The sequence below is a fragment of the Maniola hyperantus genome, chromosome 25 (genome assembly GCF_902806685.2).
Source record: "Maniola hyperantus chromosome 25, iAphHyp1.2, whole genome shotgun sequence".
Lineage (NCBI taxonomy): Eukaryota > Metazoa > Arthropoda > Insecta > Lepidoptera > Nymphalidae > Maniola > Maniola hyperantus.
The window spans coordinates 918171-946098 of record NC_048560.1 but is presented as its reverse complement, the minus strand read 5'-3'; the positions used below and the strand labels follow the sequence as shown (position 1 = coordinate 946098).

Sequence of the window (27928 nt, the reverse complement as noted above, 5' to 3'; positions counted from 1 at the left end):
TCAAAATAATACTGTACATCGCCAGTTTATTTTTAGTTCCTATTCACCACGGTCAAATCTCGTGTCAGTTATATATTTTGTGTGCACGAAACACGCACGCCTGATCATCTATTTCTGGATTACAACGTACGTCTACACGTGAATTTAATTACTTAGGTACAGGACCTACTCTTTTATTAATATTTGTTTAAAAAGTTCATCATGAAAGCCTACGATTGGCCCATAGACACTGAAAGTTTACCGGTTATGCGTGTAGTTACGCCCAGGAATGTGGAAATGTGTGGAGTTTTTGGAATGTAAGTATTTTTGAAATGTTCTGTTTAGCTCTAGACTAGAAAATTATGTGATAAACAAGCAACAGGCATGTTTTAAATAAATTTAACCGGCCAAGTGCGAGTCAGACTCACGCATCGATGGTCCCGTACTTCAGTCTTATTTTTAGGGTTCGGTAGCTCAAAAGGAAAAACGGAACCCTTATAGGATCACTTTGTTGTCTGTCTGTCGGTCTGTCAAGAAACCTACAGGGTACTTCCCGTTGACCTAGAATCATGAAATTTGGCAGGTAGGTAGATCTTATAGCTGACATTTGGGGTAAAATCTGAAAACCGTGAATTTGTGGTTACATCACAAAAAAAATTGTGGCCATGAACTAATAATTAGTATTTTCAATTTTCTAAGTAAGATAACTATATCAAGTGGGGTATCATATGAAAGGTCTTCACCTGTGCATTCTAAAACAAATATTTATTTATTTTTATGTATCATAGTTTTTGAATTATCCTGCAAAATGTCGAAAAAATACGACTCTAGTACGGAACCCTTATTGCGCGAGCCTGACTCGCACCGCACTTGGCCGGTTTTTTGACATTTAACACTAAATCAAAAACAATTGAGCATAAGTCTGTTTTAGAATGTACAGGTAAAGCCCTTTCATATGATACACCACTTGGTGGAGTAATCTTACTTTGAAAGTTACCTTACCTACTAGTTAATTATTTAAGTTCATGAACATGTTTTAATTCTTTTTTTCGTGATGTAACCACAAATTCACGGTTTTCGTGGATTCACCCCTTACGTGTGCAAAGGGAAGTATCCTCTAGATTTCTTGATAAATACGACAAATTAATCAGCTTCCGTGAATTCCTCACACTGCTAAGTAAGTAGGTACCCGAGTTCAACTTTTTATTCCCAGTAGTAACTAGTTTAACTGCATCTACATCTTATATTTAATGTACAGTAATCGTTCAGTTACAGTTTTATTAAAAGTATAGATAGATAGTTCATGATTTATATAGTAATTAGATAAGGCTAGCTTTAAGTTTTATTGTATTAAAAAAAAAAAAAAAAAAAAAAAAAAGATAGATAGATTACGTTAACGTATCTTTTTTGCACGATTCTTTACCATTTTTATGCCACTACTAGCTGATGCTCGCAACTTCGTTTTCAAAAATCCCGTGGGAACTTTTTGATTTTCCGGAACAAAAAGTAGCCTATGTTACCTACTCCCCCCATGCAAAAATCTCATCGATCCGTTGCTCCGTAGTGACGTGATGGAAGGACAAACCATTAAACCAACAAACAAACACACTTTCGAATTTATAATAGGTATGGGTAGAACCATAGATTATCTAGGTAGAACAATGTTTGATACGTTTACAATGTTACCCGTGACGAATGTATGCTACACAATCTTTTGTACATACCTAAAACCATAGACTATCTAGACAACAAATGTCAAATACCTAATCTATCTCTATGAAGTTATCTATCAAATAAATCTGTCAAAACAAAAAAAGAAACTTGAAAAATATTGAAAAATGAAAATCTCGGTTGTTCAGTCGCGTTTTTCCACCAAATAACACAAAACATCAATCTGGAGGGAAATTCCTCGTGATACATAATTGATTAACAATATAAAATCTACAAAAAACATCAAAATGAAGGTTTCATCAGCTAGCTCGCAAGGTCCATCTGTGCAGGAACAGACCAATCATCAAGATGAAAATGACTCTACAACGCCAGAGTTTATTTACGGAGGACCCTTTATACAGGTGGAAAAAGATGCAAAGTTTTTAAATACAGTGACACCTTTTAATATGCAGCTTCAGGGCACTTTTAAAAAGTAAGTCATCATATTTCATTCAAATTCTTTAGTAGGTACTTGTACGACCGCTGAGGTTAGTACTCTGGGTTGCGCACACAAAAACACTAGAGTTTAAACTTTTATTTTATACTAGCTTATGCTCGCGACTTCGTCCGCGTGGACTACACAAATTTCAAACCCCTATTTCACCCTCTTAGGGGTTGAATTTTCAAAAATCCTTCCTTAGCGGATGTCTACGTATCGTAATAGCTATCTACATGCTTAATTTCAGCCCGATTCGTCCAGTAGTTTGAGCTGTGCGTTGATAGATCAGTCAGTCAGTCAATCAGTTTAGATTCACTCTCAAAGTATATAATGTATTAATATATAAAAGGAAAAGTTGACTGACTGACTACACTAATTTATCAACACACAGCTCAAACTACTGGACCGATTGAGCTGAAATTTGGCATGCAAATAGCTATTATGACGTAGGCATCCGCTAAGAAGGAATTTTTGAAAGTTCAATTCCTAAGGGAGTAAAAATTTGAAGGTCGACTATATATCGTAGCCAATAACATATATCTCTTATACATAGGATACAACCTTATGTACCCTGTCTGTCTGTTGTGTCTGTCAAGAAAATCTATAGGGTGCTTCCCGTTGACCTGGAATCAAGAAATTTGGCTGGTAGGTAGGTCTTAAACGACAAGTATCAAGAAGAAACCAGCTTAGAGCGAAGAAAAAAAGATAGCACAAGTAAAGAAAACAATCTAAAAACAGAATTTGTGGCATCACAAAATTTTTTTTAATGTGTTTATGAACAAATAAAATTAGTATTTTCAATTTTTGAAATAAGATAACTATATCAAGTGGGGTATCATATGAAAGGGCTTTACCTGTACATTCTAAAACGGGATTTTGTTTATTTTATGCATATTGGTTTTGATTTACTGTACAAAATGTAAAAAAAAATACCAGAGTATGGACCCCCCGTGCGCGAATCTGACTCGCACTTGGCTGGTTTTTTTTAATGTTAAAAAGGTGAATTAAGTAACATAAATGAGAAAGTTACTAGGTGATGATAATTTTTAATCTTAATCATTACCCATATTATAAATGCAAAAGTGTGTTTGTTTGTTGGTTTATTGTTGGTTTGTCCTTCAATCACGTCGCAACGGAGCAATGGATGGACGTGATTTTTTGCATGGGTATAGTTCAAGACCTTGAGAGTTACATTGGCTACTTTTTATCCCGGGAAATCAAAGAGTTCCCATAGGATTTTCAAAAACCTATATCCATCAGTAATAAATATAAGCATCAAAGGCACCCCATTTTATTTAAATAAGTGAAAATAAAACATAAAACGTTAACAACATCTTTAGCGAAACATCGACATTAAATACAGTACTATAAAGTTCAAAATTATTTATAAAGTCAAATAAGTTAGGTTATTATACCCAGCTGTGCTAAAACAGCTATTTTTGTTCAAATAAAATGTTGTGTGACATCACTTTATTGTGTCATTGACTTTTTCGACCCACCTCTTATAGCCCGGATAGCTCAGTCGGTAGAGCATTGGACTTTTAATCCAAGGGTCCAGGGTTCAAGTCCCTGTTCGGGCGGCCTAACTTTTTATATTTTTTATTTTTTTTAATACTTTTAGCTATATTATTTTCGAGGTTTTTGTAGCTGTAATTTTTTATGACAAGTTTCTCTAATTTCAATCAATCAGCCTGTTTGCGTCCACTGCTGGACATAGGCCTTCTCAAGTGCACGCCACAACACACGATCCTCCGCCTTCCTCATCCACCCACTTCCCGCTATCTTCTTAAGGTCGTCAGTCCAGCGGGTTGGAGGTCGTCCCACACTGCGCTTGCTGATACGCTCCTGAACCATATACGCATCGCAACGATCGTCTCCATCGGCCATCGGTTCTGCGGCAGACGTGGCCTGCCCACTGCCACTTCAGCTGGCTAATTCTCTACCTTACCTGTGAATTAAAGTACATACACGGTGTAAAGAAAGATACAGTAGTCCGACGCTTTTGATCTCGTGGTAAATGACGACCACAACGACCCTTCAACATAGGACTCTAACTACGTTGGCCAGTTCGGGTCGTTCCTTCGACCTACACTTACCGCACGATTGCTCTGTCTACTCGGCTTCGTCGAACTTCTGTATATGCTATATATATCTGTATATGTTATGTTCGTAAAAAATGACTCCTCACGCGATATATTAACTCTATAGGTCAACTGTCATGTCAAAAGTACAGCAGCTCGATTGCGGTAGAATGACAGCTACAATGTCACGATTGCAATCATCTCTGATTGGTTGATGCTCGCTCACTATTAGCCTACTCTATTTATAAATTCAGCCAATAAGCCCCCCAATTGTGTAAGAAAAACGTATTCATCGTTATCGTAATCGTCAACAAATTCTGCCGATTGCGACTGTAGTAATGATTGATAAAATTTTCCCGCAATCGAGCAGAAGTTCTTTTAAAATAAGGACTAAGACTAAAATCGTAATTTTGACATGAAATTTGACACATAAAGTTAAAATGGTGCGTGAAGAGTCATTTCTTACGCTTTTTTTTTTTTTATTTTTTATTTTTTTATTATGGAACACAAACAGCTTTTACATTTCTTAGCTACTTATTTCTAGTTTGTACATATGCCTATTAAGTGTTCACTCATTCACATTATATCTATTGAATTTTGTGCGGGAGTTAGTTAGGTTAGTAGTTACATTAAATTAAATTATAATGTGTTAGTTTGTTATGAAGTGGTTACAAACAAAGTATATAATTCTAATCATGCTAAACCTACATATAATTATTTAAACTTTTTTATTTCAGCTAAAAATTTACCAAATTTGTGTTGAAAATGATCTAATTGTACATATTTCTTATTATATATATCGCATGTCCTCACTAAAAATCTATTATGGCCATAGTTCGTGTTAATACGTGGAAGAATAAAGGTTTTTACATTCCGTCTGGACAATCGCGGTACAGAGTACATTATTTTACTTAGTAAATAAGGGGTGTCAATAAGACCATTTACAATTTTATACAAGAAGATTTGATCCTTGTGTTCCCTCCTGAGCTCTAAAGAGATGAATTCAGTGATACTAAAGGACTTAAATCTCTTACTTAAACATTTTAAAAATTTACGTTGAATGGATTCTAGCATATTGACATAAACAGCGTACTGTGGATTCCATGCAGTAGAAGCATGCTCTAAATGAGATCTTACAAATGAATTAAAAAGCAAGACGAGGGTATTTGGATTTTTGAAATCAACTGACTGACGGAGAATAAATCCTAACATCTTATACGCTCTATTTCTAATTTTAGTTAAATGTGAATCAAATAATAGTCGACTATCCAGCTGAACCCCTAGGTCTCGCACCTCATTGACTCTGCGTACCAGTTTTTCAAATAAGTAATAATTATGGTAAATCCAATTCTTTTTTCTTGTAAAGGTAATAGTGCAACATTTATCTACATTCATCTCTAAACCATTATTTGTACAATATTGACTAATCCGATCTAAGTCTTCCTGCAGGTCTTGGCAGTCTTTTACCGTTCTAATAACTTTAAAAATTTTGGTGTCGTCAGCATAATATAATAGTATATTAGAATGTTTAACATATTTTACGACGTCATTTATAAAGATATTAAAGAGCAATGGCCCAAGGTGCGAGCCCTGAGGTACACCGGAAGTGATGGGGACAAATGTAGTTGTGAAACCCTTAATAGCAACCGCCTGGGTTCGCTCCCTACGTTTATATGTACTTATTATGATATCCTTACTCTGTGGTATAGTACAGGTAGTCAAGTTTGTTTGATGTTCTTTATTTCAGGGGCTTCGCATACTATTCGTTAAAGGAACGGCTACCGATCATCCTGACCAAAGTCATCGATTACTTATCGCGGGAGAGCTCAAAGATCAAATCATCGCATAACGCGGTGAGACAATCTATACTTCTATACATCATCATCATGATCAATCCATCGCCGGCTCACTACAGAGTACGGGTCTATCTCAAAAAGAAGGGTTTTGGCCATTGATTTATGGATTTATTGAACAATATCCTCGGTATGCTTACAGCAACGCCAAATCGCATACCGAGTCATATAAATCAAAAACTATTATGCATAAAAATAAATAAAAATCTGTTTTAGAATCTACAGGTAAATCCCTTACTATACTTAGCAAAGTTTACTATACTTAGTTTACTATACTTACTATACTTAGTATACTGGGTGTTTACTATACTTAGTATACTAAACTTAGTATAGTATACTTAGTATAGTAAACTTACTTTGAAAACCGTGAATTTGTGGTGACATCACAAAAACATTAAAAAGTATTATTTCTTGTGCGATAATACGGAACCCTTCGTTTTTAAGTCCGACTCGCACTTGACCGATTTTTTTTTTAAATTTATTATTCTTTTGCAGTCTGACGAGGACATCCGCGGCTTAATCCAGTACATAACGAAGCTAAAAAATGATCTAGTCACAAACAAAAAGTATGATTTACTCACAGTCAACACCCCTGAAGCTAAGAAATGGAACCAATGGATCTTTAATGCTGAAAGTCCGTATTACTTTACGAATGTCTGGGTGTTTTCCGAGTGTTACGTGTACAGGCGACTTAGGGAAGGCTGCGAGTTGAGGTAAGTTACCTGTCAGTGTAGTTAAATTAACTCTCAGTTGACACCCCTGAAGCTAAAAAGTGGAACCAATGGATCTTTAACGCTGAAAGTCCGTATTACTTTACGAATGTCTGGGTGTTTTCCGAGTGTTACGTGTACAGGCGACTTAGGGAAGGGTGCGAGTTGAGGTAAGTTACCTGTCAGTGTAGTTAAATTAACTCTCAGTTGACACCCCTGAAGCTAAAAAGTGGAACCAATGGATCTTTAATGCTGAAAGTCCGTATTACTTTACGAATGTCTGGGTGTTTTCCGAGTGTTACGTGTACAGGCGGCTTAGGGAAGGCTGCGAGTTGAGGTAAGTTACCTGTCAGTGTAGTTAAATTACCTGTGGTTTAGATGACTTACAGTACGCGGCAGAAAGTAGTTGTACATCGACATTTAGAAGGAAATAGCAGGTTTGTAGAGCATTGTCTCAGTTGTTGAGACCGACAAAACGTCAATTATGTATGAATGACAATGACAACACTTTACAAAGCCAAAATGTCATTCTAAGGGCCGATGTACACTACTTTCTGCCGTGTACTGTAAATCTAAATATATAAAAGGAAGAGGTGACTGACTGACTGATCTATCAACGCACAGCTCAAACTACTGGACGGATCGGGCTGAAATTTGGCATGTAGATAGCTATTATGAAGTAGGCATCCGCTAAGAAAGGATTTTTGTAAATTCAATCCCTAAGGGGGTGAATAGCCAGACATTTGATTAGAGCTTTTTTAGGTACATCACTTATATAAATAGACATGTCTTATTTTTTTCAGCAAAGGACTCCGTTTTTTCGATCCCTTCGACGAACAGAAAGACAATTCGTTCAGAAACAGCTTAGAGCCGATGTGCTTAGTTGCCGATAAACTAGTCACTATGTTACCCGCTAGCGATAAGGACAAGCGAAAACAGGACTTTATTACCTTGCTCAAGGTAAGTTTAGTTGATACAAAGTCTTCTAACAGTAAGACAACGTTCAAAAACAGCTTATAGTCTATGGCAAAACGGAACCCTTATAGGATCACTTTGTTGTCTGTCTGTCTGTCAAGAAACCTACAGGGTACTTCCCGTTGACCTAGAATCATGAAATTTGGTAGGTAGGTAGGTCTTATAGCAGACATGAGGGGAAAAAATCTAAAAACTGTGAATTTGTGGTTACATCACAAGAAAAAAATTAAAATGTGTTCATGAACAAATATGGCTATTTTCAACTTTCAAAGTAAGATTACTATACCAAGTGCGGGTATCATATGAAAGGGCTTTTTTACTTGTACATTCTAAAATAGATTTTGATTTATTTTTAGGTATAATAGTTTTTGATTTATCGTGTAAAATGTCAATTAAATACGATTGCAGTACCCTCAATGCGCGAGTCTAACTCGCACTTGGCCGATTTTTTATCTTTGATTTCATGTCACCCATAGTCTAATAATATCGTCGATTCAGGATCAGGCCGAGAGTTTTTTTTTTTTAAAAAAAGAATATTAGCCATGTTAAATGACTAATATTCCCCTTTCCTCTCCAACTAAGCGTCAAGCTTGTGCTAGGAGTAGGTACGACAATAGTGCAACGGGCGGGGTTTGAACCGTCGACCTTTCGGTTTTCAGTCCACTCCTTTACCCGTTGAGCTATTGAGGCTATAAAGTTCCCTTACTCTAGTTCACTCTGGCCCTATTATACTTATGAGTCCCTCCACCTTCTCAAGTTTTTTTTTAATTTTCAGCTATGTTTATGGTCCAATAAATGTGACCTCTCGCTGTCTAACGGCGAAGAAACCCGTGCTATTTTGGACCCGCTACAAATGATTGTAGATCTTAAGGATAAGGTAATATGACTCCAAATTGTATGCATGTGCTGTATTTGAAACTTACCTGTATTGAATCTATAGTCCGCGACAGGTCGGGATGGCAATTGAAGTATGGGACGGGGGACGCCCCGCACACTCGCATGTCACCTGCGCTATCCCGCACTGGGTTAGCGCGGGTGCTGTGCGGGTGATCGCAGCGTTCCCTCCCCGATTGCTATTTCAACCTGTCGCGTACAGTACGCTGCCGAAAGTAATGTACATCGACCTTTAGATTATGCGTATGTGTGCGTGTGTATGTGTGTGTGTGTGTGTGTGTGTGTAAGTATACGACATCTTAAATAATATCTGTCCCGGCTGTACTCACGTGTTTAGTCGACGTTAGCCCGACTAGTTTCGAACCCATCCGGGGCCCTTTTTCAAGGGAATCAGTTCGCGCACGCGCCGCGGTTGTGACTGCGGACCGCGCGTGCCGCTGCCCGTAGAGCCCGTTGTCATTTTTAATGGAATGGTCATGTTGTTATTTATAATGCAAATCACTCACGGTAGTTTAAAGTTAAACGCTAAAATATACGACATCTATTATTTTTTCAGGTACTCGTGGATGACTCGGCAAAAATCTGTGATACAATTTGTAACAAAGCGGAGAATATGAGCAAAGCCATTGAAGGGGTAAGTGTATACAATACAATCATCATCATCAACCGATACACGTCCACTGCTGGACAAAAATCATTTTGTATGGACTATATATATATTTTTTTTTAGTTACTAACATAAAGAATGTTTAACAAATCCGATTTAGACACAGCAAAAAACCACGAAGTTTTAAAAAGTGTGTCATTCCGTCTACTTCTTAATACATAATAATAGTGCTTCTATAAACAATTTACATTGTTTTTAGAAACATTTATTACATTACATATATCCTAATGTGTCATGTATAGTCCGTACAAAATGACTCCTCACGCGCCATTTTAACTCTATAGGTCAGCTGTCAGCCAAAAGTACGGTTCACCCTTAAAATAAGGACTAAAATCGTACTTTTGACATGAAATTTGACACAAAAAGTTAAAATCGCGCGTGTGGTGTTAAATTTTACGCGTTATAAGTATCGGACTACGTATATCTGAATGTGTCGTGTAAAATATCAGACTATACTTGTATGAGACTATACTAGCTTATGCTCGCGACTTCGTCCGCGTGGACTACACAAATTTCAAACCCCTATTTTACCCCCTTAGGGGTTGAATTTTCAATAATCCTTTCTTAGCGGATGCCTACGTCATAATAGCTATCTGCGTGCCAAATTTAAGCCCGATCCGTCCAGGTGTTTGAGCTGTGCGTTGATAGATCAGTCAGTCAGTCAGTCAGTCACCTTTTCCTTTTATATATATAGATAAATGAATATTTCAGAACACGGTTTTCAAAGCGAAATGCAGTTGCCACAGACTCGCGACTTTGGCCGGAATGCCGATTTGTAAACACGAGGTTTTAACTTTTAACTACCAAATTATTTATAGTAGCTTTTTGTTTGTAGACGAAAATTAGTTGCAAATAAAGTAAATTATATATTAGATTTTTCATGCTTGGTGTAAAATACCGTTTATTTTCAATTTAATTTAATTTAATGTTAATAGATTTACAGAGAGTAAGAATACAGGATACACTTAATTTTTTATTTGAAAGGACAATCAACAGGTAATAAATAAGTCTATGCGTTACACAAAGAAAACTTACAACTACACAACAAGAAATAGATACTTAAGTATATGCTATTATGTAGACCCACATAGTGACCCACAGCTTGCGATGAGAATACTAGATACTCGTATTGTAACAGAGCAGTCCTACAACTTATTGGTACCATATTACCTACTAGCTGATGCCCGCGACTTCGTACGCGTGGATTAAGGTTTTTAAAAATCCTGTGGGAACTCTTAAACTTTCCGGAATAAAAAGTAGCCTATGTCCTTCCCCGGGTTGCAAGCTACCTCTGTACCAAATTTTGTCGAAATCGGTTGAACGGTTGAGCCGTGAAAAGCTAGCAGACAGACAGAGAGACAGACAAACAAACAGACACACTTTCGCATTTATAATATTAGTATGGATTGCTCCAAATGTCTAATTCTAAGGGTGAGATCTATAGAACGCACTCTGACTTAGCTTAGACTTAAGACAGAGTTAAAACGAGATACAAGTATATCTCTCACATAAATCTGTCTCGTTTTAACTCAGTCAAAGTGTGCTATAGATCTCAGCCTTACAATACGTACCATTTTAGCTTTTAAACTATCGTGAGTGATTTCTATTATATGTAATATCTCTCAACGGCTATACTCACGTGTTTAGTCGACGTTATCCCGACTAGTTTCGAACCCATCCGGGGTGCCTTTTCAAGGGAGTCAGTTCGTGCACGCGTCGTGGTTCGAAACTAGTCGGGCTAACGTCGACTAAACACGTGAGTATAGCCGTTGAGAGATATTACATACCATTTTTTTTTGCCCAGCACTTTCAGAAAAGGCCCAAAAATGTATGGAGCCTGATCTCCTTTAAATACAATGCCTTAGAAGTTTCGCTTCTGTATTTCAGTCCCCAGAAGCGCCCGAAGCGAAGCAGGAAGGTGAGACATCGGAGGCGCCCCCTCAGATACCCTGTCCAGCCAAAATGACACTACCACAGGCCGTCACTTTTGGTATGTACAGAAATAGATTTTTTAGGGTTCCGTACCTCAAAAGGAACCCTTATAGGATCACTTCGTTGTCTGTCTGTCCGTCGGTCTGTCGGTCTGTCAAGAAACCTAAGGGTACTTCCCGTTGATCTAAAATCATGAAATTCAGCAGGTAGGTAAGTCTTATAGCATAAGTAAAGGAAAAAATCCGAAAAACGTGAATTTGTGGTCACACTACGAAAAAAATTTTTACGGAACCCCTCGGTGCGTGAGTCTGACTCGCACTTGGTCGGTTTTTTTTTAATTTAAATAAACGCATAAACTCAAAACGTTATATGTGCGTTTCGACTCCGAAAAGTTAGAGATGCGTCCTCGGGATCGAACCTCCGATCTTCCGAATGGGAGGCGGACACCTTAACCACTAGGCTATCATGGCTCATAATATAGATTATTTTAATTTATACCTATCTTTTTTTCAGATATAATCTGTGACAATGCAGGATACGAACTATTCACGGACCTATGTCTAGCGCACTTTCTCATATCGCAAAATATTGTTAAAAAGGTAATTATGAGTGACTATATAAACTATTGTGAGTGATTTCCACTGTACAAAGTTTGTTTTGCCGACTTCTAACGCACAACATCTATCACTATCTCAACTCTTTTAATCCTAAAATTTATATGTCATCATCATCATCATCAGCCTGTGGACGTCCACTGTTGGACATAGGCCTTCCCTAAAGAGCGCCTACACCACACCCGGTCCTCAGCCTTTCTCATCCAGCCAATTTATATGCACCTAGGTATAATAAAATTAATATTCTGTCTGACAGATGATGTTTGAGACAATTAGCGTTTAAACTATCGTGAGTGATTTGCATTATACATGTATGATAATCACTTTACTCACGTATTAAGTCGACGTCCGACTAGTTTCGAACCAATCCGGGCTCCTTTTTAGGGTTCCGTACCTCAAAAGGAAAAACGGAACCCTTATAGGATCACTTTGTTGTCTGTCTGTCAAGAAACCTACAGGGTACTTCCCGTTGACCTAGAATCATGAAATTTGGCAGGTAGGTAGACCTTATAGCTGACATTTGGGGAAAAATCTGAAAACCGTGAATTTAGGGTTAGATCACACAAAAAAAATTAAATTGTGGTCATGAACTAATAATTAGTATTTTCAACTTTCGAAGTGAGTGACTATATCAAGTGGGGTATCATATGAAAGGTCTTCACCTGTGTATTCTAAAATTATTTTTATTTATTTTTATGCATCATAGTTTTTGAACTATCGTGCAAAATGTGTAGTACGGAACCCTCATTGCGCGAGCCTCACTCGCACTTGGCCGGTTTTTTTCACAGGGACTCAGTTGGAGCACGCGTCGCGGTTGAGTCCTGGCGTGGCGGACGTGGATTTTACGAATTTTGAAAGACCGTCTATTTTATAAATCCCAAGAAATAATTTATTTTCGACATTTCCCAATCGTAACAGTAAATAATGTTATTTTTTCAGGTTAGATTTCACGTGAAAAAGATACCTTGGTTCGTATCGGATGTCACTTCAAGAGATTTCAGGTAAATATACTGAAACTAGCTTATGCTCGCGACTTCGTCCGCGTGGACTACATTAATTTCAACCCCCTTTTTTACTCCCTAAGGGGTTGAATTTTTAAAAATCCCTTCTTAGCGGATGCCTACGTTATAATAGCTATTTGCATGTCGAGTAGTAGAGCTGTGCGCTGATAGATCAGTCACTCACCTTTTCCTTTTATATATTTGATTTAATTTAAAATAACTTTATTGTTAATAGATTTACAGAGAGTAAGAATACAGGATACACTTAAAAAACAAAGGGCGACCTTATCACTAAAGTGATCTCTTCCAGGCAACCCATACTTAAGAACTTATAGAACTGTAAGACGGGGAGTCGCAATGTAGCTATAAATATAATATATATATAAATATATATAGGTATATATAAACACATACACTCTAATAGGTACATACTATAAAATATAATATAATATATACAATATACATGTATATAAATACTATATAAAATCAATATAGTATAATTAAATAAATAATACATACTATATTTAAATAATATATTTAAATATTTCTAAAGCTAAATAAAACTAGAACTAGTAAAAGTGTATTAAAAAAAAGGTATTTGTTTGAAATTCATAAAGAAAATGTCTCACACACAAACGAAAACGTATATAGGTTTTTTTTTTGTTTTTCGGGTATGCTTTAATGAAATATTAATATTTCGTTTTTAATAAAATTACAAAATATGAAAATATTAATAGTTGGATTTTGATAACATTTCAGATATGAAAATAAAAATATTAATATTTGGGTTTGGATACAATTTCAGATACGTGATAAGTTCGTGCGCAGGCGCCAGCTTCAGTAGAGAAATACCTCCCGAGCCCAAACCAGGTAGCTTTTCATTTTCTATCCAAGGAGAGAAATCAGTATAGGGCTCTCTCTGATACAGTACGTAATGGGGCTCTCTCTAATACAATATGAATGACAAAGACATAAAACTCGGTGGACGTTAACCATTTTGAATCACTAATGCCCGGTTTCTGAGTACCTACTTTTATCGAAAGTTTATCTATTCAATAGCGCTTTTGGTCCGATAACTCGAGGCAGTGCGTTTCTGAACAACGCAATGCGAAATAAACTCCGTTTAAACTTAACTGGCCAATGTGGCTAATTCCTTTGTAAACAATCTCTAAACCAAACTAAAATATCACGTCTAAATCTATTGCTATCCCTTTCATAATGTTGCTTGCGGAAAAGGAAAGCACTAGATTTAGACCTGTTAATTTAGTTTAGTTTAGAGATTGTGCACCGTTTATCTATTCCATAATATAATTATAATTTTAAGTAATCTCTTTTGGCCTTCTATTATACCTAGATTTAAATTTAAATAATAATTATGTATTTACGCTGTTGATTACTTTCAAATAAACAAAATAAAAAATAAAAATAAATAAAGTTACTTGACGTTTCATCTCTCAGTAGGTAGTTCATGGATTGCGTATTTTTAGATTAAAAAGTATTTTAATAGTAAGTTGTTCGTTGCTTTGCAAAAATAGTGTTTAGCCACTTATTTAGCATAGAAAAAAATACTATTATTAATTAAACTAGTGTTGATGGCGAAATAAAATAATAATATGCATTTCAAACTCGTTTGCTGTAACAGACCCATCTAGTGACAGAAACATGAACTGGTTATCGGTTTCATAGTTTTGTTGTATTCAGAAACGCATGGACAGTTAAATGACGTTTATCTTATACATAACTTTATTGAATTAACAGCTAATGAGAACATAATTTTTTTATTTATTTATTTTTATTATTCATGTACCAAAAATTGTAGTTACAAAGTAATAATAAATTAAGTTACATCGGAAATGCTTATCTCTAAACAGAGATTTCTTCCAGCTTCCCATTCAAGGTTGTGAGTAAGGCGTATCAAGAAGTGGAATAGGTCTACGGTACTAGAATCTAATAAACTACATAAATATCTTATAATAAATACCCAAATCAACTTATATACAATAATTATACTTATCATAAATAATTATATACATAATATATGAAAAATATAAATACATATAATATATAAAATACTCTATATTAATGATAGGTAATGTTCCGTACTGGAACAGAATATAATATTTTAAAGTCAACATAATTTGGAGGATTTATTTCTAGCAAATTTATCTAATATTTATTTTCGTAATTGTTCATTGGGTTGGTTTGTCGAGCGCCCCCTAGCGCCGATGCAACGCATGCGAATGCGTCCTTCTGATTGGCGATTCGGCGCCATCATATCTCTCCGATCGACTGCAATAATCGATAAGCACGCGTTCCAGTGCAAAACAAATTAATTTCTGGAATCTGGACTCAATCGATGTGTTGTGATTGTGATTTAACTGAAACCAGTGACCCCTTTATTTTCAAGACAATATATATGTGAAAATAGGGTGCTATCGACACAGAAGACCTGGGCCCAGGGTGTTATGCTGCAGCTGGCGCAAAGGGTAAGTGCTCGGTATATCATTCCCTATTGAACATATATTTTTTGGTGCCTCGAACCGCATTATAAACCTCCAGGTTGTGTTTTCTAGAAATACTTTGTGTTCTTTCCGTAAACTATCAATCCCCACGCGTTCGAATTCGGTGCATTTTGTTACCTACGCAATATGGCCGACGCCGCAGCGTTTGATATTTATGAAAGAGAAATAATTATTTCGGAGCTACGAAGGACACTAGATCTAGTTTCCGATGAAGAACAGTTTCGTGCGCGATTACCTGACTTAACCGCTCAACATCGGAAATTTATAAAAATTCAAACTAAAATCGAGAGAACTTTAATGAAGGCAAAGTGTTTTGATAAAAATGAACAACTAGACATTCGCAATGAATTTAATGACTGTTACTTTGAAATTTTAAAACACTCAAATAAATTAAAAAAAACGGATGAGGAGCGTAGACGATCTAGCATCTATTTACAACGCCCATCATTTTCTAGTGCCCATTTCGATAAACTACCAAAACTTCCCCTGCCATCATTTTCGGGTGAATCAACCGATTGGCAGTCTTACTACGATCTTTATTGTTCCTTAATACACGACAACCTTGCCTACACGGAAGTGGAAAAATTCCGATACCTATTACTTACTTTAAAGGGTGAACCGTATAACTTAATAAAATCTATTCCTATAACGGAAGATAATTATACAATTGCCGTTGATACTTTGGTGTCTCGTTACGACAATAAACGAGTTATCGCATCAAAACACATAAATAAAATTCTGGATTTGAAACCATGTTCAGAAAAAATATCTTGCCTTCGGGAATTGTTAAATATCTATCAAGAAAATATAAAGGCATTAGAGACGATGCAATTTCCCGTAAAACATTGGAGTTTTATATTGCTTAATTTATTATTACGAAAAATTCCGCATTCCGTGCGAAAACGTTTTGAACTTTCGTTGGCTAGTCCATCTGAAATTCCAAACGTTTATATTCTCATTCAATTTCTTGAACGCGAACTCGCTGCGTGTGAAATTACGGGTCAATCAAAATTTATCGATAACCTAGTAGGTAGCTCACAAGCGCGCGGTAATGCCGCCGTCGCCTCCGCTGGCCGACCCACCGTGCCTGTGACTCACACGAGTCGCATCGCGCGCGGTTCGTATCCCGCTAACGTTAATGAGTCCGCTAGCCAATCGCAACCTTATGCGCATAATAATAAGGTCTGTATTTGTTGCGGTGACTTTCATCACCTATATAAATGTAAAAAGTTTTTAGATCTTTCTCCACAAGATCGATATGCATTTGTACAAGGAAAAAACGTCTGTGAAAATTGCCTATCTCTGGAACACGAAAGGAAAAACTGTAAGAGTAGCTTTGTTTGTAAGCACTGTTTTAATCGTCACAGTAGTGCGATTTGTTTATCTCAAAAAAAACCCACTGTTTCGACAGCTGTCGGTGTTACACCCGACGATAACAATGCTTCTATGGAGGAATGCAATACCGGCTCCTCGCTCCCGGTTGCCGCTAATTGTGATTCTGAATATTATGAAGACAATACCGGCGATATAAATGCTTGCTCCACGGCTTCTAAGGGTCGCTCTCATATCGTATTGCTATCAACTGCACTCGTCAACGTGCGTGTTGACGGCATCGACCGCGGGACCGTTCGCTGTATGCTCGACACGGGTAGTCAGGGGACGTTTATCACTGAAGCTGGCGCGCAGCGGTTGGGTCTATCGCGACGGACAATAAACGTACCGGTATTCGGTATTGGAGATGACCAACCTGTCTTTCCACGGGGGATAGTCTCGTTCAATATCACCCCTAGAAATCAAAACAAACCAGTCATACCAATTGATGCAATGATATTACCAAAACTTATTTCACAAATGCCTAGTGTACCTTTACCTAATACTGAGTGGGCACATATCAAAAATCTTACCTTGGCAGATCCTAACTTTCATACCCCCCAACCAGTGGAGGTAATCTTGGGTGCAGATGTACTATCAGAAATCCTACTAGGCAACACTATCTCGGGTCCACCTGGTACGCCGATAGCTATAAATAGTGTATTCGGCTACTTGTTGTTAGGAAAACTCTCCTTCGATTCCATCCCCCCGCGGGCATGTGTTAGTTCATGTTCAAGCAATATTCATGCTTGCTTGAGCTCCTTTAATAACGACAATTACTTACAGCGATTTTGGGAGCTTGAATCGTTCCCTGAACAACGGTCCATGACACGAGAGGAAAGTATGTGTGAAGACCTATATAAAAATACTTTCACTCGGGACAAAACAGGGCAGTACGTAGTGGCTTTGCCATTCAAACCTGACGCACCACGTCTTGGTAACTCGCGCGATACAGCCCTTGCGAGGTTGCGAAAATTAGAATATCGATTAGAACGCAACCCACAATTGAAACTTGCATATCACGCGTGTTTACAGGAATATTTAGACTCAAATCATATGGAGCTAGTAAATGATACTACTACGTCAGATCGAACATATTATATCCCTCATCATTGCGTATTCAAAGACTCCAGCACAACACGCACTAGAATTGTGTTCGATGCCGGCAGCAAGTCCAGCAATGGTCTGGCGCTTAATGATGTTTTACTAACTGGTCCCAAACTTCACCCAGACATCATAGATGTACTTTTAAAATTTCGACTTCACAGAATCGCCTTTACAGCGGATATCAAACAAATGTATCGCTATATCTTAGTTCGTGAATCAGATCGTGACTTCCAACGGATTCTATGGCGATTCGGTCCTGAACAATCTATATGTGAGTATCGCCTACGTACAGTCACGTTTGGAGTTAATGCATCGCCGTATCTTGCTTTGCGTACTATAAAGCAACTCGCAAACGACGAAGCAGACCGCTTCCCTATTGGGTCAAGGGTTTTAAATAATGACGTGTTCGTTGATGATGTTGTCTCAGGTGAGAACACCGTTGAAAAGGCTCTCATATTACAAACCGAATTAATTCAACTGTGTAAGTCAGCCGGTTTTGAATTACGCAAATGGCATAGCAACACACCAGCCATAGTCGCCACTGCCCAGCCCTCTGACTCTCATGGCGAGCGGCCTGAAATCGTGTCTATTGCAGGCATGGAAAACGATACCACCACCAAGGTGCTAGGATTACAGTGGGATCCCAATGCGGATATTTTCACCTTTAGCATAAAGGCTTCGTCCCGGCAGTGCACTAAAAGAAACATACTTTCTCAAATAGCAAAAATCTACGATCCAATGGGCTGGCTCTCTCCTATAACGTTATATGCTAAACATTTAATGCAACTGCTTTGGCTATCAGGCGTAGGGTGGGACGATAGTCTGCCTATCGATATCTCTGATTCTTGGTTAAACTTTCTTAATCAGTTGGAAGCCCTATCCAACGTGTCTATCCCACGCCACGTTCTTACTGGCGTGAATAATGTAATCCACTTACATGGCTTTTCAGATGCCTCTGAAAAGGCATATTCGGCGTGTGTTTATTTGCGTTACATTGATGAACTCGGTAAAGTTCACATCTTTCTCTTACTCGGTAAAACGCGAGTCGCCTCCTTAAAACCACGACTGACAATCCCGCGTCTTGAATTAATGGCTGCCTTACTCTTATCGAAACTTATCGATAAGATCGTTCATTTGTACAGCGGTCGTATTAATTTTGAGAATATCTATGCGTGGTCAGATTCATCCATTGTGTTAGCATGGTTACGTTCATCACCTCACGAATGGAAAACGTTTGTCTCAAATCGCACGAGCGAAATACTAAGCCACGTCCCGGCTAGTTGTTGGCGTCACGTGCCGTCAGCTGACAACCCCGCAGACTGTGCGTCACGCGGTATGTTACCAGAAACCTTTGTGCAACACACTTTATGGTTTCAAGGACCCACATGGCTCTCGATGGATGAGTCCTTTTGGCCTGTAACAAAAGTTATAAGCAATACAAGCGAGGAAAAACGTAACTTACCTGTCGCCTTGAATACGGTATCTACGATCACACAGTCTGAAGATCTTGATTTATTTTCAAGATTTTCCTCTTTGGGAAAATTAGTACGTGTAGTAGCACTTGTGTTCCGGTTTTACCATAAATGTAAAAAAAATAAAGATTCGTTTTCCAATCATGTATCTGTTCCGGAGTTTAAATTTGCTTTGAGCCGTCTGATCAAAATTGTTCAAACAACGACCTTTAGTGATGATATTATTAAAATATCAAAAGGACATTGTCCTTCCAATACATTAAAACGTTTAAATCCTTTCTTAGATGATAATAAATGCTTACGTGTCGGCGGACGACTGCATAAATCTTTACTAGCTTACAACTCGAAACATCAATTGATTCTACCAAAGAAACACGTATTTACTGACTTATTAATTGATGATGCACATAACGTGCTTTTGCATGCTGGTCCTCAAACGGTGCAGTATTTCCTATATCAAAATTATTGGATACTATCTAGCAGAGATGCGATTCGCCGGCGAATACATCAATGCGTTAAATGCTTTCGTGCGCGCCCGGTGCGACCTCAGCCTCCCATGGGTACATTGCCCGCTTCACGCGTGAGACCCGAACGTCCATTTCTTAAAACTTCCGTTGACTACGCGGGTCCCTTCTATGTGCGCGCTAACAAGGTCCGTAATGCAAAAATAATTAAATGCTATGTCGCCGTCTTTGTATGCATGTCCGTTAAGGCCGTACATTTAGAAATAGTTTCCGAACTAACTACAGATGCGTTTCTAGCTGCGTTACGCCGTATGACGTCACGTCGCGGAATTTGTAAGGACGTATTTTCTGATGGGGGAAAAAATTTCGTTGGATGTAACAACTTACTAAGAGATTTGTACGATTTTTTGCGTTCAGATTCTGTCCAAAATGAATTGAACAATAAAACCCTACAACAGGGTATCACGTGGCACTTCCAACCCCCATATAGCCCCCATTTCGGTGGAATTTTCGAAAGTGGAGTTAAAAGCTTTAAACATCACTTGCATCGCGTCGTAGGCACACGAACTCAGACGTATGATGAAATGCATACTCTTCTGTGTCAAATTGAGGCCGTACTGAACTCGCGTCCTCTTTGCATATTAAGTGCGGATTCCGCAGATCCCTTGCCACTAACGCCAGGACACTTCCTTATAGGTGAACCCCTCACTGCCATTCCTGATGTTTCACTGATAGATGTCCCACCTAACAGGCTTACGCGATGGCGTTGGGTACAGCAAGCTGTCCAACATTTCTGGAAACGTTGGAGCCGCGAATATTTGCATGAGATTCAACAGCGTAACAAGTGGTTTCATAATAACGGCCCTCCTATTCGTGAAGGCACTGTTGTCGTAGTATGTGACGATAATTTGCCTCCTTTGCAATGGCGCCTGGCTCGAGTTCACGCCCTTCATCCTGGATTGGACGGTGTGACGCGAGTTGTAACGTTGAAATACGGCAACGGCCTTTTCAAACGTCCTGTCGTTAAAATTTGCCCTCTACCTGAGCAATAATTCAATTTTCCCAAAATTATTTTAAAATTAAATTTAAAACATATACTTATTTAGTTTTAACCTTTATTTTTTTAATTATTAAGTTCATTAGTTTTGTTAAGTTTAGTTATAAAGTTAGTTAAAAGATCTACGTTCTTTTAAGGCGAGCGGCATGTTCCGTACTGGAACAGAATATAATATTTTAAAGTCAACATAATTTGGAGGATTTATTTCTAGCAAATTTATCTAATATTTATTTTCGTAATTGTTCATTGGGTTGGTTTGTCGAGCGCCCCCTAGCGCCGATGCAACGCATGCGAATGCGTCCTTCTGATTGGCGATTCGGCGCCATCATATCTCTCCGATCGACTGCAATAATCGATAAGCACGCGTTCCAGTGCAAAACAAATTAATTTCTGGAATCTGGACTCAATCGATGTGTTGTGATTGTGATTTAACTGAAACCAGTGACCCCTTTATTTTCAAGACAATATATATGTGAAAATAGGGTGCTATCGACACAGAAGACCTGGGCCCAGGGTGTTATGCTGCAGCTGGCGCAAAGGGTAAGTGCTCGGTATATCATTCCCTATTGAACAGGTAATACTGCTTCACTCTGTATTTGAATGAGTGTACTGAGTGGCAGTTCTCTCTGACATTTTCAGGACATAACTAACATAACTGGAGTTCAGAAACCGGGCATAATTAATCACAAACGAACCTTTGTTTTTAATTGAATTTTGAATGTTTTATGGTTAACGCCCACTGAGATTTTTGTCTCTGAGAGAGCGCTATACTAACTTCTTTCCGAGGATAGGGTATAGCTTCACTCTTAGGTTAGATTGTAATCTTAGGGCTGATTTTTTATTCATCAAATAACTTTCATCTAAGGGCTAAATTTGAGGTTTCGACAGTTTTTAGGGTTCTTTACCTCAAGGGAAGAGAGAAAAGGGACCCTTATAGAATCACTTCGTTGTCTGTCTGTCTGTCATGTCTGTCCTAGAGGGTACTTCCTGTTTACCTAGAGTCATAAAATTTGGCAGGTAGATGGGTCTTATATCACACGTAAGGGGAAAAATCTGAAATCCGTGAATTTGTGGTTACACCATTTAAAAAAAAAAAATTGTTCATGAACAAAAAATAATATATTTTGTCGTAATTTCAGCTGCCGAGGGCGAAGCGCCAGCCGGACCGGAGCCCCCTACAGTAATAAAGTCAGACAATTTAAGGCAACTGGGTGCAGCGTGGGAGAAATATGTTGAAGATGGCATCTTTGTTGTCATGGTAACGGCAGTTTTTTTTTGCTTTTCTTTTTTTAAATAAATAAATAGCGAGCAAATGAGTGGGCGAGTCACCTGATGTTAAGTGATTACCGCCGCCCATGAACATTTGCAGCACCAGAGGAACCGCCGATGTGTTGCTTTACTAAACTTTTTTTAGGATTCCGTACCTCAAAAGGAAAAACGGAACCCTTATAGGATCACTTTGTTGTCTGTCTGTCTGTCTGTCCGTCTGTCTGTCAAGAAACCTACAGGGTACTTCCCGTTGACCTAGAATCATGAATAATTTTAAGTGTAGGTAAACACTAAAAAATTATAAAAAATATAGAATCATGAAATTTGGCAGGTAGGTAGATTTTATAGCTGACATTTGGGGAAAAATTTGAAAACCGTGAATTTAGGGTTAGATCACACAAAAAAAAATTGTGGTCAAGAACTAATAATTAGTATTTTCAACTTTCTAAGTAAGATAACTATCAAGTGGGGTATCATATGAAAGGTCTTCACCTGTGCATTCTAACACAGATTTTTATTTATTTTTATGTATCATAGTTTTTGAATTATCGTGCAAAATGTCGAAAAAATATGTCTGTAGTACGGAACCTCGGTGCGCGAGTCTGACACTTGGCCGGTTTTTTTTTTTCAGAGTGACGATTTCTGGACGTCCCCCCATGTGTATAGAGACATGAAAAAATACGACCCAAACTTGTATAGAAAACTACAGTTTGCCGTGGCACTTCTATTCAAGGGGGATCTCAACTACAGGAAACTGTTGTGCGAGAAGAATTGCATTCCCACTGTTGGGTTTGAGCCGTCTTTGCAAGGTATGTGTTCAATTATCTACAGGTGTAACCAGAACGCTTGCAAAAACTTAGCTTTATGTTTATACTACCTAAACGCAATGTATAGCGTGCAAAATAGAATAGAATATATTTTATTCAAGTAGACTTATTACAAGTGCTTTTGAATCGTTAACTAGTTTAATTTACCACTGGTTCGGAATGCCGTTCCTACCGAGAAGAACCAGCAAGAAACTCGGCGGTTGCTCTTTTCAAGTGATCCATTTACAATATTATTATAACATACTGTACAAGCAATTGCAGGCCCGTGCATTGCTGGAGCGAGTCAAATCCAAGCTTTCTTATCATTTACATAGTATTCCACTGTATAATATGCTTTTTTCAAGAGCATACTTTTAATAGATTTATGATAAATTCGGGTCAAATGCCCCGCCTACGACGCGGCATTGACTCCGAGTGGCCTACTTATGCAAAGTTCGTTGACCTTTATTGTCAGTCAGTTGTTTTATTTGCAATATATTATCGTAAACTTTTTACAAAATTTATATAGGATTTCTGGTTTTTTTTTTCGCTTTTTTTTGTGGTTCATATCAGTAGTAATCAGTACTATCCTATCACCTGTCTTCGTTTTTGCCAGCGTTCTGGTTACACACTGTATATGTATATTAATCATGATGATCATGTCGGTATGTACTCTTATAGTCCACGCGAGCGAAGCCGCGGACATAGCTAGTCACAAATAGACTATAGTATATGAATCTATAGATTCAACTCCATATGTTCGACCCATTTCCCATAGCCCGGATAGCTCAGTCGGTAGAGCATTGGACTTTTAATCCAAGGGTCCAGGGTTCAAGTCCCTGTTCGGGCGGCCTAAATTTTTTTAATATTTTTTTCATATACTATACAATTTTTTAATGTTCTTATATTTTATTTTGAATAATAATAATAAATATTTCGACGTAAAATGATAATGCGTTTTTTTTATAAAATAATATTATATGCGAACATTACTTTGAATTTATTAAGTTGTTGCATGTGGCGTCCATTTTTAAAAATAAAAGTATACGAAGAATAAAAATAAAATGGGACTATAATTGTAAGTTTCTCTTAAAATTCAATATAATAGATTGAAAGTATTTTTGGTTATTTCGATTATTGTAATATTAGTATATAATATTGTTGTAATAGAATTTAGTTTTCTATAAAAATCTTAATAGTTGACTAAAAATCCATATCTTTCTGTCTATCTGCTAGACAGAAAGATATAGATCGGATCGGACCGCTTTAAGAACCCGTGGACCGACAGTGATGATTCTGTTGCAGGTTTCACCCCGGCGCCCATTATAGCTCTGCGGACGGTCAAAGCGGACCTCATATGTGGTCTGCCTGAGGGCAAGTGGGAGGAGCTTAACCAGATAGATGCGCAATGGATGGAGAAAGGAGATTATGGGTAACTTAAATCATAGAATAATTTAATCATTAATTTAGTTCAAATTAAATTAAATTTAATAAATCATAAACTTTATTGTATCATCATATTAATTCATATCATTGTTTAGAGCTCATTGAGTAGAGTACGGTTAGGACGTCCGCCTTCTAGTCGGAGGTCGGGGGTTCGATCCCGGGCATGCACCTCTAACTTTTCGAAGTTATGTGCGTTTTAAGTAATTGTATGTGCTATACTTATGCTTATATATGCTCTATATAGCTTATGCTCGTGACTTCGTCCGCGTGGGCCACACAAATTTCAAACCCCCTTAGGGGTTGAATTTTCAAAGATGCCTACGTCATAATAGCTATCTGCATGCCAAATTTCAGCCTGATCCGTCCAGTAGTTTGAGCTGTGCGTTGATAGATCAATCAGTCAGTCACCTTTTCCTTTTATATATTTAAAAGTTATAAAAATCCTTTTTCAGAGTGATCCAGTTCTGCGAGAAATCAGAACCTTTGATTGAAACGGACAGTCCTTGCGGAGACTATGAGGACACTTGCTTATAAGGAACACTCGCAGGTACTTTTTAGAGTACCATAGTAAAATAAGGAACCCTTACAATTTCATCGAGTCGTTCAGTCTGTCTGTGTGTCACAACCATTTTAAAAATCACGCTAATATTACAAAGGTGATGTTTTTTTTTTAATTTATAGACTAGCGCTTGGCTGCAATCAGACCTGGTGGCAAGTGATGATGCAGCCTAAGATGGAGCCCGCTTGCCTAGAAGATGCCTATTGACTCTTGACTTGAAGGTACCCATATTATAATTGGAGGGGAAAACTGATGCTGGAAGGGTTTCGAAACTTAGCGGTTCGAATTAGAAATGAGGAGGCAAATCGCTTTGTATATCTGTGGAATTTCGACTACACACGGGTGCAGACCTTGGCGATGCCTTGCGGTACGATAGTAGAAAGGTGAGGGAGGAACCAGGTTGAAAGGTTCTTTGGCACAATATATCCTGTAGAATACCGATAGACAGGCAACTTTGCACCGATGTTCCACACTTTGAAGTTTGTGTGTGTGTGTGTGTGTGTTTGTGTTTGTGTGTGTTTTACTCTTTCACGCAAAATCTACTGGACGTATTTGACTGAACAAACATACACATACAAACTTTCGTCTATTATTGTGATTTATTTTAGTGTGATTAGGATTAGGAATTGGAATTTAAAAAAAAATGATTTTGTAATTTTTCTGTTCTTTCAGGTTTGGTGTGGAGATCAAATAAAATCAATTAAATAATAATTTCAAGAATTATGTATATAATAAGTAATAATTACTATATCCTAAGGTGGCTAATGTAGCACAATTCAAATTATTTATAACTATCATTGTATATTTACACTTTGTTAAAATTAAAATGTTTTGTTAAAAAAATGTAAGTATTTTATTTTACGCAAATACACCAACAAACAAACACTTTCGTATTCATTATAATAGTGATAGCCTAGTGGTTAAGACGTCCGCCTTTCATTTGGGATGTTGGGGATTCGATTCCAGGCATGCATTCACTTGCTTTAACGGTGAAGGAAAAAATCATGAAGAAACCTACATGCCTGAGAGTTCTCCATAATATTCTCTGATTTTTTATTATTGTGAGATAGACTTCATCAAACCCGTGGGAACTCTTTGATTTTCCGGAATAAAAAGTTGCCTTGTCAATTTTCGGGATGCAAGCTACTGAACCGAATTTCCGATAAATCGGTTAAACGGATGGGCTTTTAAGAATCCCGTGGGAACTCTTTGATTTTCCGGGATAAATATAGCCTATGTCCTTCCCCGGGATATAAGCTAACTCTGTACCAAATTTCATCAAAATCGTTTCAACTGTCGGGCCGTGAAAGCCAGACACACTTTCGCATTAATAATATTAGTATGGATTTATAAGTGACTAGCTGATGCCCGCGACTTCGTACGCGTGGATTTAGGTTTGTAAAAATCCTGTGGGAACTCTTGAATTTTCCGGGATAAAAAGTAGCCTATGTCCTTCCCCGGGTTGCAAACTACCTCTATACCAAATTTCGTCACAATCGGTTGAACGGTTGAGCCGTGAAAAGCTAGCAGACAGACACACTTTCGCATTTATAATATTAGTATGGATGAACCGATTTTGATGATTCTCTCAGGTTTCATCCCGGCGCCAATTATAGCAGTAAGAACAATAAAGGCAGATCTGATCTGCGGTCTACCTAAAGGCAAGTGGGAGCAACTTAACAAGATCGACGACAAATGGATGCTGAAGGCCGAATATGGGTATACGAAAAAAAAAGTACAGTGTGACAAGGCCCTCTTGGCACTTCAATGACATTGACAGGAGGGCGCTGTTGGAGAACAAAGGCTTAGAATATATATTTTTTTTGTTCTTCTGAATTTACACAGATTAGCCAATGTCAGGTTTGTTATTTATTAAAAGTTTAAAGTTAGGGAAAGCCAAGTACGAAGTTTCCCCCTTAGAATATTCAAACCTGAACAAAGGGGACACTTGACGGCAACGTTAGTTCCGATTTTCACCACGCGCCAAGATAGCCTTGTCACACTGTATAGTAGCCGGCAAGAAATATTGTACATCGACCTTTAGAATGACATTTCGGCTTTGTAGAGCGTTGTCTCTGTCACTCATACCTGACGTTTTGTCGGTCTCAACGACAGCGACAACCCTTTACAAATCGCTATCTAGCTAGCCGAAAGCATTGTACATCGGCCTTTAGAAAGCTAAATAAAAGTCGATGTTCAATATTTTCGGCTGCGTACTACAGTACACACGACAGGGCGAGATGGCAATCGGGGTGGGGACGACGCGCATACACCCACATCCCAGCGCTGGTTAGCGCGTACATACTGAGCTATAAGTCCCGCTAATTGCTATTGCGCTGAAACCATGTCTCATTAACACCGAAATGACGTGAAATAAAAATATACCATCAGCTCGAAACTTCAGTCTAGCGATGACGTCACTAAAATTGCGGCCACGCGCATTAGCAATATGTGGGACTTATAACAGGTACTGTAAGTTGTAACTGTAATAAGGTATTCTAGAGCGAGTGGTGTGAAAACTAACTTACTTTTCAGTACGATCCAGTTCTGCCCGAAGGCTGAACCATTAAAGGTGTCCGACAGACCGTGTGCGGACTATGGTGTTACTTGCTTTGGAGAAGTTTGCCCTACACACACCGTCCTAAAGTAATTTTGTGCTACAAGAATGATAAACAAAATTATTACCTACCTAAGAACTTTATTTTGAGATTAATGTATTACTTATTTGCAATAAAAATAAGTTAGTAAGACTGTTTTTACTTTTTACATGAAAAAAAAAATCGAATTTGCCGCTATTTGTCCTAGAGCACAATACAAGTGGAAGGAGCTCATAGGAGTTATTTTTTTTTATTGATACTTACCTGGCTCTAGACACCAGCTTTTTTTACTTTTCATAATGATGCTACATCACATGGGAATTGTGATACGACTGTTTGATTAACTATAGACAAAAATATAAAACGTGCCAAGCAGGACCCCATTAATTTTGTATGTGTCCCT

General features: G+C 37.8%; 2 protein-coding genes and 2 non-coding genes across 9 annotated transcripts; all 4 read left to right on the top strand.

Annotated features, from left to right (window-relative positions):
- Positions 1-89: 89 nt before the first annotated feature.
- On the top strand, positions 90-27617 carry LOC117993884 (damage-control phosphatase ARMT1-like). Of its 6 annotated transcripts, none has more exons than XM_069507174.1 (16): positions 1767-2122; positions 5957-6062; positions 6558-6775; positions 7576-7732; positions 8523-8624; positions 9198-9275; positions 10020-10094; positions 11196-11298; positions 11754-11839; positions 12794-12855; positions 13661-13725; positions 21988-22106; positions 22749-22926; positions 24229-24355; positions 24822-24916; positions 26521-26640. In XM_069507174.1, the coding sequence occupies exons 1-15, from the start codon at positions 1938-1940 to the stop codon at positions 24901-24903; spliced, it is 1743 nt and encodes a 580-aa protein (XP_069363275.1). In that variant the 5' UTR covers positions 1767-1937; the 3' UTR covers positions 24904-24916; positions 26521-26640. The 6 variants fall into 6 exon arrangements, with proteins under 6 accessions (XP_069363276.1, XP_069363275.1, XP_034837650.1 ...); XM_034981759.2 differs by lacking the exon at positions 26521-26640 and adding an exon at positions 25601-25781; XM_069507175.1 differs by lacking the exons at positions 1767-2122; positions 24229-24355; positions 24822-24916 and adding exons at positions 90-296; positions 27464-27617 and having other exon boundaries at positions 26521-26647.
- Positions 3636-3708, top strand: TRNAK-UUU (transfer RNA lysine (anticodon UUU)). Its single transcript has one exon. It is a non-coding gene; the product is annotated as a tRNA-Lys (tRNA).
- On the top strand, positions 15051-20843 carry LOC138404104 (uncharacterized). The gene has a single exon (XM_069507328.1). The coding sequence runs from the start codon at positions 15504-15506 to the stop codon at positions 20841-20843; it is 5340 nt and encodes a 1779-aa protein (XP_069363429.1). The 5' UTR covers positions 15051-15503.
- On the top strand, positions 23701-23773 carry TRNAK-UUU (transfer RNA lysine (anticodon UUU)). The gene has a single exon. It is a non-coding gene; the product is annotated as a tRNA-Lys (tRNA).
- Positions 27618-27928: the final 311 nt, after the last annotated feature.